The sequence below is a fragment of the Trichogramma pretiosum genome, unplaced genomic scaffold, assembly GCF_000599845.2.
Source record: "Trichogramma pretiosum strain Unisexual culture from Peru unplaced genomic scaffold, Tpre_2.0 scaffold56, whole genome shotgun sequence".
NCBI classification, from domain to species: Eukaryota; Metazoa; Arthropoda; class Insecta; order Hymenoptera; family Trichogrammatidae; genus Trichogramma; species Trichogramma pretiosum.
The window spans coordinates 277,826-294,219 of NW_019641680.1; the positions used below are offsets into that span (position 1 = coordinate 277,826).

Genomic DNA, 16,394 nt, shown 5'->3' on the forward strand with positions numbered 1-16,394 from the left:
TCGAGTGTTCAACAAAATTTTGCACGTCTTCTTTTATTTTACAATCTATCGTACCTTTTCACAATATTTATTTTTATATAATTAACATCAACAGACCAATAATCCTTTGAATCAACGAATGACAACATATTTCTATACAAATTTAAATTATCAAGAATTTTAAACGAACACGTTGATAAAATGTATCATCAAATTACTACATTGCACAATGCTACGTTTGATTTTTAATAAAATCTAAGGTGGAGGACACATCGGATGAACTCCAAGCCTGCAATAAAAACATATTACAATCTTAAAATTAATATCTAGAGTTGCACTCTTGAAATGTAAAAATATTATACCCTTCGAACATCTTCCTGAACGCGATCATCCTGCCGTCTTCGCCGCAATCGAGCTCGTCCAATCGCCTCAGCTCGTCCTCGTCGAGCTCGAAATCGTAGAGCTCGAAATTTTCCCTCACCCGCTCGGGCTTGACGCTCTTCGGCACGACCGCCACGCCCTCCTGGATCAGGTGGCGCAGCAGCACCTGGGCCGGCGTCTTGCGGTGGGCCTCGGCGATGCCCAGCACCACGGGATGCTCGAGCGGCGGGGCGGGTTGCGCGAGGAAGGCCTCGCGCTTGTAACGCGCGTCGAGGCCCGGCGAGCCGAGGCTGCCGTAAGCCGTCACGGCCACGTCATGCCTCGCGCACAGCTCGCGCAGCTCCCGCCGCTGCGTGTAGACGTGCGCCTCGATCTGCAATCACACGCGGAGGGAATATATCATCGATCGTCGCAAGTTGCGGGGGCTGCTTCGTCAATGAACTCGTATACTTGAAGGTTGCTCGGCTTGATGTCGGCCTCGTCGATCAGATTCTGCAGCAGTTCGGTGCTGAAATTGCTCACTCCGATCGATCTGACTCGACCCTCTCTGACTTCTTCTTCCATCACCTGTTCGACGCGCGTACAGCCGTAATTAATGAGGTTTAAATTATCTGGTATGTACATAATCTTTAAAATTTACCTTCCAAGTAGCCAAGTGATCGGTATCGCAGTCGATGACCGGCATCCCGCTCTCATCCATGGCGATTTCGTAATCGTCGTTCCTGCCGATCGTGAACGGCGTGTGGATCAAGTACATGTCGACGTAATCCAGTGCCAAATTCTCCAACGACTGGCTGAGAAACAGCTTCACGTCCGATGCGCGATTCGCTTGAGGTGGCAACTTTTTCCAGAAAAATTCGAACGAAAGAAAAGTAATAATATTTTGTGTGTAATATTTGTACCTTCGTCGTGATGAAGAGGTCTTCTCGTTTGCCACCGGCGTCGAACCATTTCTTCAAACTGCCGCCGATTTCTTTTTCGTTGTAATAGAGCCAAGCGCAGTCGATGTGCCTGTAGCCACATTCCAGGGCCGCGGTGACTGCCTCTTCGACTTCACCGGGTCGGGACTGTAACAGTGATAACGAAGCGTAATTAATCGCCGAGTCTGAAAGTGATAAGCATAAAACTCATGCTAATTCGAGTCTATAATTACATTCCAAGTTCCCAAACCGACCATGGGCATTTCGTATCCCGTTGAGAGAGTGATTGTTTTCGCCATCAAGAGGCGGTGATGCAATTATTATCCTGTACTCCTAAAAACAATGTACTCGTTAATTAAATGCAATTGTATTGAAATATTTCAATGTGTAAAGACATGATTAATATTTTATTCATCACCCGAATCAATTTAAAAAAAGACATGATTGATCATACTTATGACCAAGGTTTGCAGTTTAGCTCGTAAAATGGCTTATAAGATAATGGCGTAGCTCTTTTTAGATTCGGCCTGCAAGCAGCATGAAAATACCTTTTACTATACCTGTGATCGATGATATGACAAGTGCTTGCGTGCCAATTATACTCATATGTATTGGTTTTTGGTAAATATTTTTACTATTTATCTCGATCAAAAGGTTGATTTTTCTTTCAACTTACTGATTTTATTAATTGAAGTATTCGATGAATTTATTTAATAAAATTTTTCTTTATAATTAAATTTCATTTAAGTTGATTCGAAAATTTTTTGTTAAAATCTTCATCTTATACAATTTTTTTACTTCGTCACTTGCAGATTTACACAGAAACGTACTCGTCACCTCGCGGTGGAAGTTTAACTTATCGTATTTAAAGCGGTCGAGATCTTAAAACATTGAAAGAGATTTTCACCAGAATTAGATACAATGATTTGCGAATCTATTGTCTTAAAGAAAAAAATTATACCATCGATGTACATTACCAATGAAAGTAAAAAAAATTGTTCTTTTTTACGACCGAAGTGCACGTCGCTTACGCCTACCAGCTGCAACTGCTCGTACTCGACTGGCGAAGCGTTATTTCAGGCGCACGTGTTTACGTATCAGATTCGAGGGGTCTCCAAGCAACAAAGTGACCAACATTCGTTTGAAGTTCATTTGGAACGACTCATAATTGGTCACTCCAGGTATCATCGCAAGGTCTCTTTGTCATTGTAATGGACAACATGAATTCAAATACAATAATATTCAGAATCTGTGCCGAAACAAATTTATCGAGGATCTTTTACGATCAACGATCGTATTAAATTGTTTGTGGTATAAAACCACATAATGCATCTATTCATTAGTGGGGTTCGCGCTCACGTGGATTGATGGTATACCGATCATGATTATAAGCGTATACACGCCACGCAAACGATTACACGCATTCGTTCATGCGTGCATATGTGTGTATGTGTGCAGCAATCTAGCAAATAGCCCAAAGTGCATTGCTAAGGAGAGAAGCGATCGGGACGAGAGAGAGAGTGAATGAGTGCAGAGGAGAGCGAGAGAAAAGGAGCAGAGCTCGAGCCGTTTGCAATTAAAATAAAGTGCTGGCAAGAATGTATGAAGTGCACATATATATAGGGGATGCTCGCGCGCGAACTGTGCCAGGCTATGCAACGCTCGCAGTATAGATACACGTGTATGTATACATAGGAAGAAATCGCGAGTGGCCAGGCTCGACGCTCTACGGCTTGAGTTTTTGTGCCTTTGGCTCGAGAGAGAGAGAGCTGCTATAATCGAGTTGCGCGCACGTCCAAGAGAGAGAGAGATAGAGAGGAGAAACCCCTCATCATCACCATCATCATTATCCATCTCGACGTATATATGGCGTGTTTGCTCTGCGTATATCTGTATACACATCCCAACCAGACGGATTCACGCTCTTTTCTGCGTCGTTTGTTTTTTCCTCTTTGCCGTCTTGGTTTTTTTTTTCACCGATGCTTTTTACGAACAAACAAAATGTGTGTGCGAGAGAGAGAGAGAGAGTCGGAACGGAGCCCATCATTACGCCGGGTTATTACCTAAGTATCGGCCCGGAGCAATGGCGAACTGCAGCAGCGGCGGCGGCGGGGCGGACGCGACGACGAGGCCCCAGTGCAGCACAGATATCGGCGCTGGATAAAAAATTCATTCCTCGCTCTCGCGCGCGCGCAGTACACGAGGAAAGCCTCTTCATTATCTCTTCACTTGCAGTTCGCTGCTCCCGCAGCGACTCCCTTTCTCCCGATCTTTGTGTGTGTGCGTGTATACATAACTGCACAACGCAAAGTGCCAACGATCCGCCGCAGTGTTAGTTGTTCGGATGCATCTCCGAGCTAATGTGCACGCCAAGTCCTCCACCGATTCAAGAAAGAGAGAGAGAGAGAGAGAAAATCGAAGGGAAGGGAGTAATTGGTGCTGAAAGGCATTATAAGCGCGGGCTTGTTTTCTCTCGTTTAATTCTCATAGTCGCTGGCACCGAATTTAATGATGATGTACGGCAGTACGTAATCTGTGTATGCACCGTGTGGCTCGTGCGTATTAAATTTTTGCCGAATTTCGCCAGCTCGCTGTATTTTATACGAGAGGAGAGCTTACCAGCCCTTTCAAAGTTTAGTAAATTTTTGCTTTCGTTAATAACTTATGTCGAATAACACATGCGATTGTTAACTTATATAATTATTTTTATACCTTATCACTTGCAGATTTACAGATGAAGGTATTCGCCATCTAGTGGCGAAAAATTTATAATTTCTCATTTTTAGGTAATTTAAAAATATTTGTATCACAATTCACTCTTCGCAGCAGAAAATTTACCAAAAAGAAGTCAAGCAGTACTCATACATTATAAAACATTTCAAATGGTTAGTTTTTGGTAATAAGGCCGCTAATAATATTGAGTATTTCTACCGGGGATACATGGCAAGTTCCGTCATCTGTAAGCATATGCGTGAAGATTTCAAGATAATAATAATGAAAAAAAAAAAATTAAAATCTTAACTAGATTCTTTAATTCGCTATAAATCATCCTAATTGATTTCATGTTGATACTAATATCCACTTGAGCGAAGAAGTATCGATTTTTGAAACGAAACCATTTAGCTAAAAAAAAAAAAAAAAACAAATTGAACGAGCGAGCTTAGTCGACGCCGGAGTGCAGAAACGAACTAATACGGATACAAAAAGATGAAAGAAAAAAGAAAGAAAGGCACGGCTCCCCATTAAGGCCTGCGAAAAACGCATGTGCATAGGTAAGAATAGACAGATACGAACTGGGCGAGAGAAAAGAGAAGGCGCGAGCGAGCGAGCGAATTAGTGCAGTTAATGTGAAATATTGGCCCAGCGCAGGCTCGAGCTTTTTTTCATCTATTTCGCTCCTCCACGACCGAAAACGAAACAACGCGCGGGCTTTGGGCGAGCGAGCGAGCGAGTAACGCCCAGCGCGCTTCTAAACTGTCGGCGCAATAGCGTGCGGCACACAGCACAATGTGTGTATGCAAAATAGCGGTTTGTTTAGACGATACATATATAGCTGATTTACGTATTATATATATGCTATACGCTCGGATGGATCGAGGCACACATCTAATGTATCGCTCGGCGCAACCCGCAACCTGTAATTACCACGTCGAAACACACACACGGGGAGGGCAGTTATACATGCCCTCCGTCGCTTAGGAATGGATATTTGCCCGAGCCGAGGAGATAAAGCCGGCGAGAGGAGAATTTATATTTATTTCATTCGTTTTGCTCACGACAGGTATTATACGTGTGCACTGTGCACACGGGATGTAGGTTGCACAGAGAGAGACGAAAATCGGCCGATACGTCTCGGATGCAACACACATCTACCGGGCGACCGGCGAATTTTTATTTACATATACGTAATAAAATATATCCTCGTCGATATTTTCTGCCCGCGCGAGTGTGCACTTTGTTGGACTGTAAAACAAACAAACGAACGAAGCGAGAGAGAGAGAAAAACCCGGGGGGAGGCCGCGCGTGAAATTCCTCGTCTCGAGTCGCGAGACTCAGCTCCGAAACGGTACGTGTTGCATTAAACACGCTGCAGGAATTGCAGTGGCGCGGCCGCGGCAAAAAACCCCGCGTATATTATAACGCGCAGAGAGTGGTCGTGGACGTATGTGTCCGTGTAGGTATATACACTCTGTGTATGTATATACCTGAGATTCTCGCGTGATAATCGCCGTAACAAATGACATCGTCGAACTGGCACGTCTTGTCCGCTCGCGCGAAAACAGAGAGAGAGAGAGAGCCCACGATATGTGCTATTCTCGCGACTCGCGCAGCTGGTAATATCTCTCAATCTCGAGTGTGCACTGCCTTGTACTGCCTATACATATATATAATATGTGTGTCTGTGTATGCAAGTGTCCGTTGCCGCGGCACACAACAACACCTCGAGCGCCCGAGAGACATCGTAAAACAAACGGTCTATACTCGCCTCGGATCTAGTGGCGCGAGTGCAGTCACAGCAGCAGCAGCAGAGAAGGGTTGCGCGGCTGAGCACTTCCTCGAGGCACTAAAAGCCGTCTTATATGTATATACGCGCGATCGCGAGGAAGAGGAGGTGTGGAGAAGGACGAGAGGGTGCAAGAACTCGGAAGGTGCACCAGATCCGCGCATCAAGATGTCTACGATATAATTGGATGAGCCTCGAGCACACGAGAGCGTATATAGCGCTATACGGGGCTCGGACGTGTGTCGGTTAACACCTCGTGTGCCGTTGCCACTGCTGTCGCCCCCCAAACTTTAACCGGCCCCGGCATTTCGAGCCGCTTAAGTCTAATGCGCTTTCGTGTATACGATACCTGAATAATAAAACGCTGGGACGTTTAGAGGGCTTCCTCGGACTCGACTAGCTTTTCATAGCTTGTAAAACGCGCGAGCGCCTCTTTAACCGGTTTTTCCCCCTGGTGCGCGCGCGCATGGTACACTACGTACTCTGCCTGCAAAGTACAGTCCTGCGCGCACTCATTGAAAGGATGAATGCGAGCGTGCGCAGTTGTATAGATATAATTTTCGAGATAAAGTATTTTTAGTCATTTTTTGAGAAAAATTACTGGAAAACTGGAATGGTTGTAACTAGAGTTGTTTACGTACGCTCAACGCGTCGACTGAAAAATCTAATAATATAACGATTCGACTGCAGTCAGCTTATGATCCATTTTATATCTGCTGCAGTGGCGATTGTGGAGCACACCGTGGCGTGGGGCAGCATATTTTGGAACGATTTCAAATTTTTTTATTATAAATTTGCAGAAGGGCTTATGTTAAAGATGTTTTTTTTTGCAAACTCGATGTTTTATGTCGGGAGTTAATTTGGGAGTGTTTAGTTTTAAACGCACGAAAAATTCCTCGAAGGAATCGTTGTCAAGTTAAAATTTCTAAGATGTTTTGAATATTGTGAGAACAATTTATACACAGATAAATCGGTAACTTAATTGTAAACAATATGATAATCAACGATTTTGACATAATTCCTTAATACACTGATCATGTTTAGAGAGAAAATAAATTAGTTTGAATGTTGTCGTTTCCGATTAAACAAGTCGTAATACCGAATATAAATTTTACTCATTTAATTTCCGTGATATCAAATTAGACGAGGACATAAAGCACATAAAACGGCCAAATTTCCGATTTTTTGAACAGTATTTTCAAGTACAAGGGCGGTTAAATGACTTCATTGAGGACCCGTAGCTATGGGGTTTTTCATTTTTAGGCCAAAACTAACTTTTAAAGCATGCATTAAGATTTCGCATGCGACAAGATCAGATTCATTGATTCACCAAACAACACTCCATGAAGGTCGCAAAGACTATTAATGCGACAAGTGCGAACAAAAATTTGAAAAACTAATCAATTTGACAAGACACCAAAAAAGTGTCCATGAAAGTCGCAAAGATTTTGCATGCAAAAATTTCGAGCAGAAATTTGGAGAAAAATCGACATTGATCAAACACCAAAGAATAATACACGAATGTCACAAAGATTTTGCGTGCGTCAATTGCGAGAAAAAATTTGGATACAAATGGATTATGATTCGGCACCAAAAGATTCGAGAAAAAGAAAGAAAGCAATCGTTTACGTTATAGTTGACATAATAACGATTTCTGTTAAAAAATTTCCATGTCCTGAGAACAAAAATCTTTATACTTTAATTTTCGATACTTTAAGTATTATACATTTTTTAATTTTAATTTTAGCGATGAAAATCTTTCACAGAATACAGACAAATAATTTCTATTTCTTTTACATTACTTGACGATAAATGATAATTTTTAAATAAACATTTCTTTCACGTTTAAAAGTCTTGTTTGATATATGGTTGTCGAATATGGGATTTATGACTTTTTATTAGAATCAACAAATAAAAGGAAGAAAAAGCTTATGTTGAAAGGAAGCCTTTTGGTCAGAAATTAGCCGCATTTTTTTCTTTCTCGTGATGTAATATAATATTAAAAAATAACTATTTACTTGGTACATTTTTTTCTAATTTTTCAAGTATTTGACAACTTTATCAAGTCATTATTTAAAACTTTTGTAGACATTATATGAAAAGATAAAATTAACTCACAAGAAACTTAATATTAAGATAAGTTCATTTATTTGAATAACATGGAAAATCTAGAAAATTTAATACACCAAACATAAAAATTATGATAAATATAATTAACACTATTACATGCTTTGGCTTATAGTCGCCAAGACAATAAGCAAAAAATCATCATCTTTTTTGCTTCTTTTATGAATTTCATAACAAGAATAAAAGCAAACCTTCATAATCTTATCGTTTTTATTTCTAGTCATTGCAGAGCATTTCTAGCCTCTACAGGTCTTTTGTCTTTTTGTATTACTTATTTTCGCATTTTTTTCTGTAATTTTCTTAATTTTGTTTTCAAGACTTTGTGCCGCCAAGCAAATATTATATAAGTCTTTGTTCCCAAGGTTCTCGATGATCATATCACAGCAAAGAATTGGCAGCCTATAATGCGTCAACTCCAAGAAAGGATCCAGTGCCCATCGCCGAAAAAATTTTCTCGATAGTTTTTCGCACAAATGCAAACTACAAGCCTCTTTATGCATTTCGAGGAGACTATCCATTTTTTCCGAGCACGCAAACTCGTAGTAGTTTTTTAATGTCAGCTGTTTCGCTGCTTGTCTTGGTTGCAACAGAACCAGGTCGTAGAGCGACAGACTCGGATTTACCTCAATCTCTTTCGCTGTGCTCGTGAACTTTTCGTCATCGTACCAATATTTTTCTGAATGCAAAGTTTGATCAAGACTCGCTGATTTTTCGAGCAATTCGTGATCAGCAAAAAATTTCATGATCCTTAGGGCGTCGCTTCGGTTCAAATTGTATCCTCTGCTCTCCAGACTTTCAGCGATGACCAAAATGCTAGACGGGAGTATCTTTTTATAATGATATGATGTTTCATCAAAAAGAATATATCTAAAAAGTGTACCAAAAGGAGAAACCAAATTGGACAGATCAGAACCACGATCCAAGAATTTGTCGACCGCATCAGGAAAAAGACGGTCCACCGCCAATTGAAGAGGTGTTCGTCCCTTATTGTCCACGGCGTTGACTTGCACCGTCCGCTGGAACTTGTCGTTGATCTCGAAGAATAGCTTCAGCAAGGAAACATCGTCGTTTAAGAAGCAAAAAGTGTGTAGAGGTGTATATCCATAATTATCGACCGTATTTGGATCGGCGCCATTTTTCAGCAGCAGTTCGATCGCCTTCTTGTTTTTGCTGAACAGAGCAATGTGAAATGGCGTCCAACCATCCTTGTTCGTGGCATTGACCCGCACCGGTCGATATTTGTCTTGGCAGAACTCGAAAATCATCTTCACCATGTGTTTCCCCGTACGTTGAGTAGGAATTCGCCTGCTTATATGGTGCAGGGGTGTCATTCCGACTGCATTGGCTATATTTGGATTTGCGCCATTTTCCAACAGAGATTGAAGTATGTCTTTGTTGTTCCAATCGTAAAACGTCCACTGGCCTAGAGCCAAGTCCAGAGGCGAATAACCTTTTTCTCGCCAGATAAAATTGGGATCCTGGCCGAACTCGAGAAATTTCTCGACGACTGACTCACAGCCAGCCAAGCAGGCCACATGAAAATGCGACAGGCCACGTTCGTCGATGTAATTCAAATTAAATTTGTTATATATTGAGAAAAGTCTATTGATCACCATATCCGACTGATCGTCTTGGTTATCCATTCTGCTATCGATTCTGCGTCGAGCTGCCACGTGCACTGCAGTGGTGCGATGCAACAGTGGCTTTCCTTCTTCATCAACTATAGGCTCGTCCTCGAAGCCGGTGCGAATAACAAACGCGATGAATGCTATTAATCTATTATCAGATTCGTCTTTACCCCAATAATTTATGGAATCCGTGAGAAGCCGATGGATTTCTGGTCGTCGAAAAATGTCTAGGAAATTTGCATAGTGATCCTCCCAATTTTCAATGAAGGGATAAAGTCGATCGAGAAGTTCATGTCGTTCTTTTTCGATCTCCCAATCTACCTTTTTCCGTAATCTCTTTAATCTTCTTATTTTTAGTTGGTTAAGATGATCCACGTCCTCGTTATCGATCTGCATCTTTCTGTGCACTCACTAACAAACACAACACAGTATAGTTTATTATTTAAGAATACTATTGAATTTTTTAACGAAAATCACTAGCTGAAAACGATTCGATATTTTCAGCTGTTCACACGGCGGCGTCTTCTCGTGTACTGACTATGCACTGCACACTATGATATATTAAATGGAAAGTAAAAAACACATGTCTAAAGCCATAGCCTACACAAGATAGAAGCATACGAATGAGCAGTCAAATCGTACTACACTTTCAAACCGGCGCTACAGCGTCGAGCGACACAGCGAGAGTAAGTGGGAGAAGCGGAGAAGCACCCAAACTTGGGGGCACAGTCACTCCATATGTACAACTACGGTCCCCTTAATAAGGAAATTGTACACTTTCTAATCTTTACCATACATAATTCGAGCTACTTTTCTCTTTCGTAGCAGCATCCCCGTGTTTTTTACTTTCTATGTATAGAATATGGATCGTAGTGTATGTGAATATAGTCAGTACACATGACGATCCTGCTTCGTGAGCGGCTAAAAATATTGCATCGCGAGAACGAAATAGTATATTTTGCACCTATAGGGAGTGAAAAACTGGAAAGTCTCAGAGCACGTGTAATTTATCATCCGAGGGGAAGCTGATCGGCTGATAATCACGTGCTCTGAGACGACTTTCTTTTTTCGCTACATAGGTGCAAATACAATTTTTTGTGAATCCCCCAGCGTAAAGTAACATTTTAGTTTTGCTCAGCGGGAATAAAATGTTACTTTAGGTTGGGCAGCACAAAAATGTTTATTTTTTCATATTTCGAAAATTCAATTATAGATTTTTACAACGATTTAGTGATTTTTGTAATATATGAGTAATGATGTTAAAATTTATCAATTTTAACAAAAATGGTCATACCACCGCTCACTTAATTTGTTAAATTTATGAATTTTGAGCTTAAAATCAATGACTCTGCTTGGCTCGAGTTATTACTAGGGCTGTGCGAGTACTCGAAAAAACTCGACTCGTCGAGTTCGAGTTTTTTCCTCGAATTCGAGTCGAGTACTCGATTTTTTGAGTACTCGATTTTTCCCGACTCTACTCGAACTCGTCTCGAACTCGGCGAGCCCTAGATTATAATAAGTTTTTTACCCAAAAAGCCCAAAAGAAAACCATTTAATAATTTAATGTAAACCAAATAATATTGTTTCCCTAAATTTCTTCAAAATTAGTAAAAGCTCTAATAATGACTTTTTTCTTTTCTTAGTACTTTCATCAACCCCAAATCTTATATCAATACTTTTCGAATTGCGTAAATAAATAGAGGTAGCACTTTTTCTAATGCGCCACATGATGTGTGCGTGTGAGGTGAGATGCTCGCCGCCACCGCATCAGAGCCTCTCCGTAGGGGCTTTTTCGATTTTGGCCTCGTTCATTACGTCGATACGTATAATAATCGTCGATGCGGCGGCAGCGTCGGCGGCGAGCAGAATTATGTTTATTTTTCTCATCTCTGCAGCAGCATCAGCAGCAGCAGCAGTTCTGCTCGTGTTCTCGCTTGCACTTTTAATGCTCCGCGCGCAGCATGATATGTATTGGGTTGCTCGCGCGCGCCACTACCGCACATTGCAGAGCAAGAGCAAGAGAGAGAGAGAGAGGCTCGAACGCGGTAATGAGCCATAATGATAGCCCTCGAGTCATATCCGATCGCAGCTGATAAAAGCCCCGAGAGCTGCTCCGCGGCATATATATATATAAAACCGCAAATCAATGTTACAATGTGCTTACGACCGTATTTTATGTGTACACCGCGATCCAGCCCTTGTATGCACGTATTCTCTTACGGCACGCTGGGAACTGGCTGTTTTTTTTCGGCCTATTACTTATTAAGTGTAACCTTTTTTTTTCACGTGCGCTTCGTCCAGCCTTTATCGTCCTGGTTCTTTTTTTTTTGTTCGACATCGTGGCGTGTACAGCAGTTTCGACGTTGCTAATAAGCCTTTAATAATATCGCTGTGTTTGCTTTTCTTCGGATAAACCATAATGCAATTTATAAAATAATGCTCGAATATTATATGGTGACGATCAAGTTTGCACCGAATGAATTTAAAGGGTACCGAGCAAATTCGTTTAAAAATACGATATAATGTCATTATATGAAATGTGTGATATTTTTATTAATGTAAAAATATAAAATATAAAATTAAGGTATTTTAAAATAGTCGAAAATATTTTTTCAGAATTAAAATTGTTCAAACAAAAAATTATAAATTTCATACCTTCTGATCAATGAATTGTATCATGGACATCTTTTAAAGTTCTAGTCTTCGGTGCTAGATGGCATTGGTTGTATGTCTATTCGGTGTTTTAGCAAGGAGATAGTTTTGTACCAAAGCTAAACCTATACAAGAAATTGGAAGTTATTTATTACATCATTTCATCCGAACTTTACAATCTATTATGTATTTTTCATATAAATAAATAAATTATTCTATTACATAAAAACATATAAAGTAAATTTACCAAGTGTTGAAAAATTAAATCTATATTATTTAAAAAAAACTCCAAGTTGTCCGTTACAATTTTTTTTGTATTTTTATCAAGGGGTTGTACGAAAGATACGTCTTAACAAAAGTATAACGTTTTCTTGGCCAACCGTCGCCGAAGACAAGAATACAAATCTATACAACCGATATAGATTAGACATTTTTCGAGTTGCGTTCGAGAATAATACGTGGCACGAGTTTCATTTTTCTCGACAAAATAAAGGATTCACAGGACTTTTTATTCGCAGTTCAAAATAGTTTTGCAGCTCTCTTTCAAATCGGAGTTTTATCCTTTTCAATGCTCGTGTGCGGCTGTTTGAAAAGAAGAAATCCGCGTATGGATTTCGTGTATCATTGCGTCCAATGCGCGCGCGAGACCGCTTTATTCCGCGTTGAATGCGGTAAAAAAAAAAAGGTTCAAAAGAACTTTTCGAGTCGCGAAACGCGATACGGTATCTTCGAGTCCTTTTGTCGTTTCTATGCGGCACGCGAAAAATTCGTTATTGACTTTCATTGATAAATCACGCATTAATTGCGAAGTTATTGTTCAGCAATTATAGATAAATTCGTATCGGATTGAATAAATCGAAGTCGAATAGTTATCGAAGTATTTAACGACATCAGAAATTAGCAATCGCGTATTTCGGTATTTTTTACGTACGGATATTGTCCTAAAAAAGAATCCCAACAATGCCTGAAAGAATTTCAATTACAATATCTCGCACCGATACCCCATTGTGCAGCTACGTTCTTTTTTTTGCAGGCTCTACAAATATCGGTCCAATTACATACGCGTCTGGTACATGATTTTTTCCGTTTGCAATTTTTTTTTTCTTTCGTACGTTACAACCGGCTTTTTCCATTACACCGAGTTGATTTTTTTCCCAGTTTCCGTTGGTTTATTAAAAAAAAAAAAAAAAAAAAAACATTAAAAAAAACTACATTGCTACAGTACCAAAAATAAATTGGAAACAAAGGACGAATCGCCACGGTATTTATCCGGGATTAAAACGTTCGCACCCATGGTCTTTTGGCGGACACGCGGTTAATTTTGATTTTCCTTCCGTCGTAACAAGCGCCTCGACTCGTGCGGTTGAAGAATAAAAAAAAAACAAAAAAAAAGGAGCGTTTCGCTCTTATCGCTCATTCGCCATCTGTTGTTGTGTATTATGGGCGCGCTCGGGCAATATAACACATCCGCGGCCGAGACTCAACGGTAGCGCATATAGTACCATATAGCACAAAGTCGAGTCTCGCGCGTTATGCTGTACAAACGAGAACGTCTCGACTCCTTTGGGCTTTCAGCGCCCACGCGTCTATAAGAGAGAAGAGAGAGAGAAGTAATAGCGCGTCTGCCGCGAGCTCTTTTTCTCTCTCTCTCTCTATAAACTCCGATTCGTATATGTATAAAGTCGACGTGCGATTTTGTTTGTGCAATGAGAGACGGCCTCTGGCGCTTTTAAATATACGTGCCAGCCATATAATATAACGTGCCTATATACACGTACTTGGGTTGTGTGTGTGTGCTACATAATTCGTTAAGAGCTGCAAATTGTAATATCGAGATAGATCGCGCGCCGAGATCGTGTGTGCACTTGACGCGTTGCAGTACATTAAATCTCGAGACTCGAGAAGCTCTTATTTTTCCCCGAGTCTGATGAAATTTGCCTATGATAATTTAACGCGCATGGTATTATGTTTCACGCGTTAGAGATAAGAAGATAAATATATAATTTTTCGTTTATAACTCGAGTCGCAATTATAATCTGATTATTTGATAAAATTGTTAACAAAGAAGAGATAATCAACATTCAAATGCTTCGCGTCTTAATTACAAAGCGATGTTTCCGGCAATCTTCATTAAACCCAAACACTCAAACACGTACGATACGATGATAAATCTAATAAATCGACACAGAAAACAAATTGAAGCCATTATCAATATATCCATTATCATTACGATCTCACGCTTCATTTGTTTCTCCGTGTATACGTCGGATTACGTAAAACAAGCTCGTACTCAGCGAAATGAGATTTTACTCGACCGAAAAATAAAAAAGTCTTATATATTTATTTGCATTATTCGCCTTTATCGCGTTGGCTCAATTAAGTGCTAAAAGCAGGATATAGCTAACTGAATTAACTCTCATCGCGCAGAGTCCCGAGTATATAGCCTGTGTGTGTGTGTGTGTGTACACACTCAATTTACTTTGGCACATTTGTAAGTGTATATATACATATATACAGCGTGTCTGCGCGCCCTTAAGTGCCCGTCGTCGTCGAACCACGCGAAATTGCGCGCTGTCTTATTATAACGCAGCGCCGAGTTAGCCTGTGTATATCGTGTGTGTGCGCGCGCGAGGTAATTATATGGGGTGTGCTGCACGAGGAGCTGCAGCAGCAGCAGCATCGACGAAGAATCTCTCGCGCAAACTGCGCTGCGCTGCGCACAACGAGTGAAAAGACGATATTTTATGTACACACACGTACACACGGAGAGAGATCACACGCTACAATAAACAGTAATGATCTCGATCGCCTCCTCGTAACGAGTGCAGCTCAATTTCTCGAGTTATTTATGCCCGATATGCTCTGTATTATGAACGCTGCACGTGTATAGCATTACACGTATATTAATTCTGCCATACACGATCCTTGCATGCGCGCGAACACGCGTGAATTCACTGAATAAATCGTCGCGCGGAAAACTCCTATACGATTAGGAAAATATCGTAATAATTTCTGTCCGGGTGTTTGATGTGTATAAAAATCGAATTATGTATATCGATACCGCTGGTGGTAAATTACATCGGTAATTAATTGACACCTGACAAAGCACCAATCGGAGATTATAAGACACTGTACAGTTAATTATAAATGTTCCACCGCGCGATTTCCGGTAAATCGAATCATTTTTAATTTCCAAGCAAATATATATCCAGTAATCGATCTGGATAATAATATTTTTATAGGTAAATGATTGAGAGCTGCGTTCGGCGTTTTTTTCACGCTAATTCTGTCTTATTTTTTTTCGAGATTCTCAACACCTTGTGCGATCAATTAAAAATAATAAATCTTTCGTTTATACGCTTTTTATATACACTTTTCGACGTGTATACATATCTCCCTACCTATATATGATGGACGTTTTTGACTTTCTACCGTAATACAAATATTTGCGCCTCGATTATTAGATACGCATATACACACGAAGAGTCCATCGATTTTTATGAATGAGTCGTGGGCGATCCTCGACCTCTCCGCAGCTGTGAAAACTCGCGCGCGTGCCCGCAGTGCCATTGAAACTAAGAACGGTTATAAGGAATAATAATCCGTACACAAAAGGTCAGGTATATGGATGAAAAGACTCAGAAAACATCATCGCGATGATGCTCACAATGGGAAAGAATGGTTTTCCCTCGAGACGATCCTGCGGTCGGAAGTACGTATCAATTTGAAGACAAAAAAAGAAGAAGCGTGCCGATGGTAGAGAGAGAGAGATCCGAAATGAGGAAAACAAAGCAAATATAAAACTCACACTCGCACACACGAGTATCGTGTAAGAAAGCGTTTCATGGCTGGTTTGTCTTGGCTCCGCAGCACACAAGTAGCCATAATAGATATGACTCTAATGCTCGCTCATTTAGCTGTATGGCTGCTCCATTCGATATCGCTCCGGCAGCAGCTCAGAGAGGAAAACCCAAGTGCGTGCAAATTTGTCTCGTCCACCCCCACTCTGATCCCTCCTCGTTTGGGTGTGTGTTGTGTATATAATTCATGTGCCTCGCTGCACAAACACACACACGCACACTCGGCTTTGATATACTTTTCGCACTCCGCACTATGAGGCTGCTGCTGCAGCGAGGAGGTGTGTACTATACGACTCGTCTCGACTGGACCAATGGCGATGCAGCCGTGGACACGCCCCCGAAT

General features: G+C 40.8%; 1 protein-coding gene across 5 annotated transcripts; it reads right to left on the reverse strand.

Annotated features, from left to right (window-relative positions):
- Positions 1 to 19: 19 nt before the first annotated feature.
- Positions 20 to 12,277, reverse strand: LOC106658142 (1,5-anhydro-D-fructose reductase-like). Of its 5 annotated transcripts, none has more exons than XM_014379969.1 (7): positions 12,195 to 12,277; positions 1,514 to 1,613; positions 1,263 to 1,427; positions 1,001 to 1,201; positions 811 to 927; positions 342 to 733; positions 20 to 268 (listed from the first exon to the last, which is right to left on the reverse strand). In XM_014379969.1, the coding sequence occupies exons 2-7, from the start codon at positions 1,577 to 1,579 to the stop codon at positions 235 to 237; spliced, it is 975 nt and encodes a 324-aa protein (XP_014235455.1). In that variant the 5' UTR covers positions 1,580 to 1,613; positions 12,195 to 12,277; the 3' UTR covers positions 20 to 234. The 5 variants fall into 5 exon arrangements, with proteins under 5 accessions (XP_014235455.1, XP_014235452.1, XP_014235454.1 ...); XM_014379966.1 differs by lacking the exon at positions 12,195 to 12,277 and adding an exon at positions 2,258 to 2,326; XM_014379968.1 differs by lacking the exon at positions 12,195 to 12,277 and adding an exon at positions 2,258 to 2,323 and having other exon boundaries at positions 1,514 to 1,605.
- Between the last annotated feature and the right edge of the window lie 4,117 nt (positions 12,278 to 16,394).

What these genes read in the sequence shown, in the direction of transcription:
- LOC106658142 (XM_014379969.1), bottom strand. Translation starts at nt 1,579, where the DNA reads ATGGCGAAAACAATCACTCTCTCAACGGGATACGAAATGCCCATGGTC. An exon ending in TCAAGCCGAGCAACCTTCAA is followed by an intron (nt 734 to 810) that starts GTATACGAGTTC and finishes GTGTGATTGCAG; the next exon opens with ATCGAGGCGCACGTCTACAC. An exon ending in TTCAGGAAGATGTTCGAAGG is followed by an intron (nt 269 to 341) that starts GTATAATATTTT and finishes TTTTTATTGCAG; the next exon opens with GCTTGGAGTTCATCCGATGT.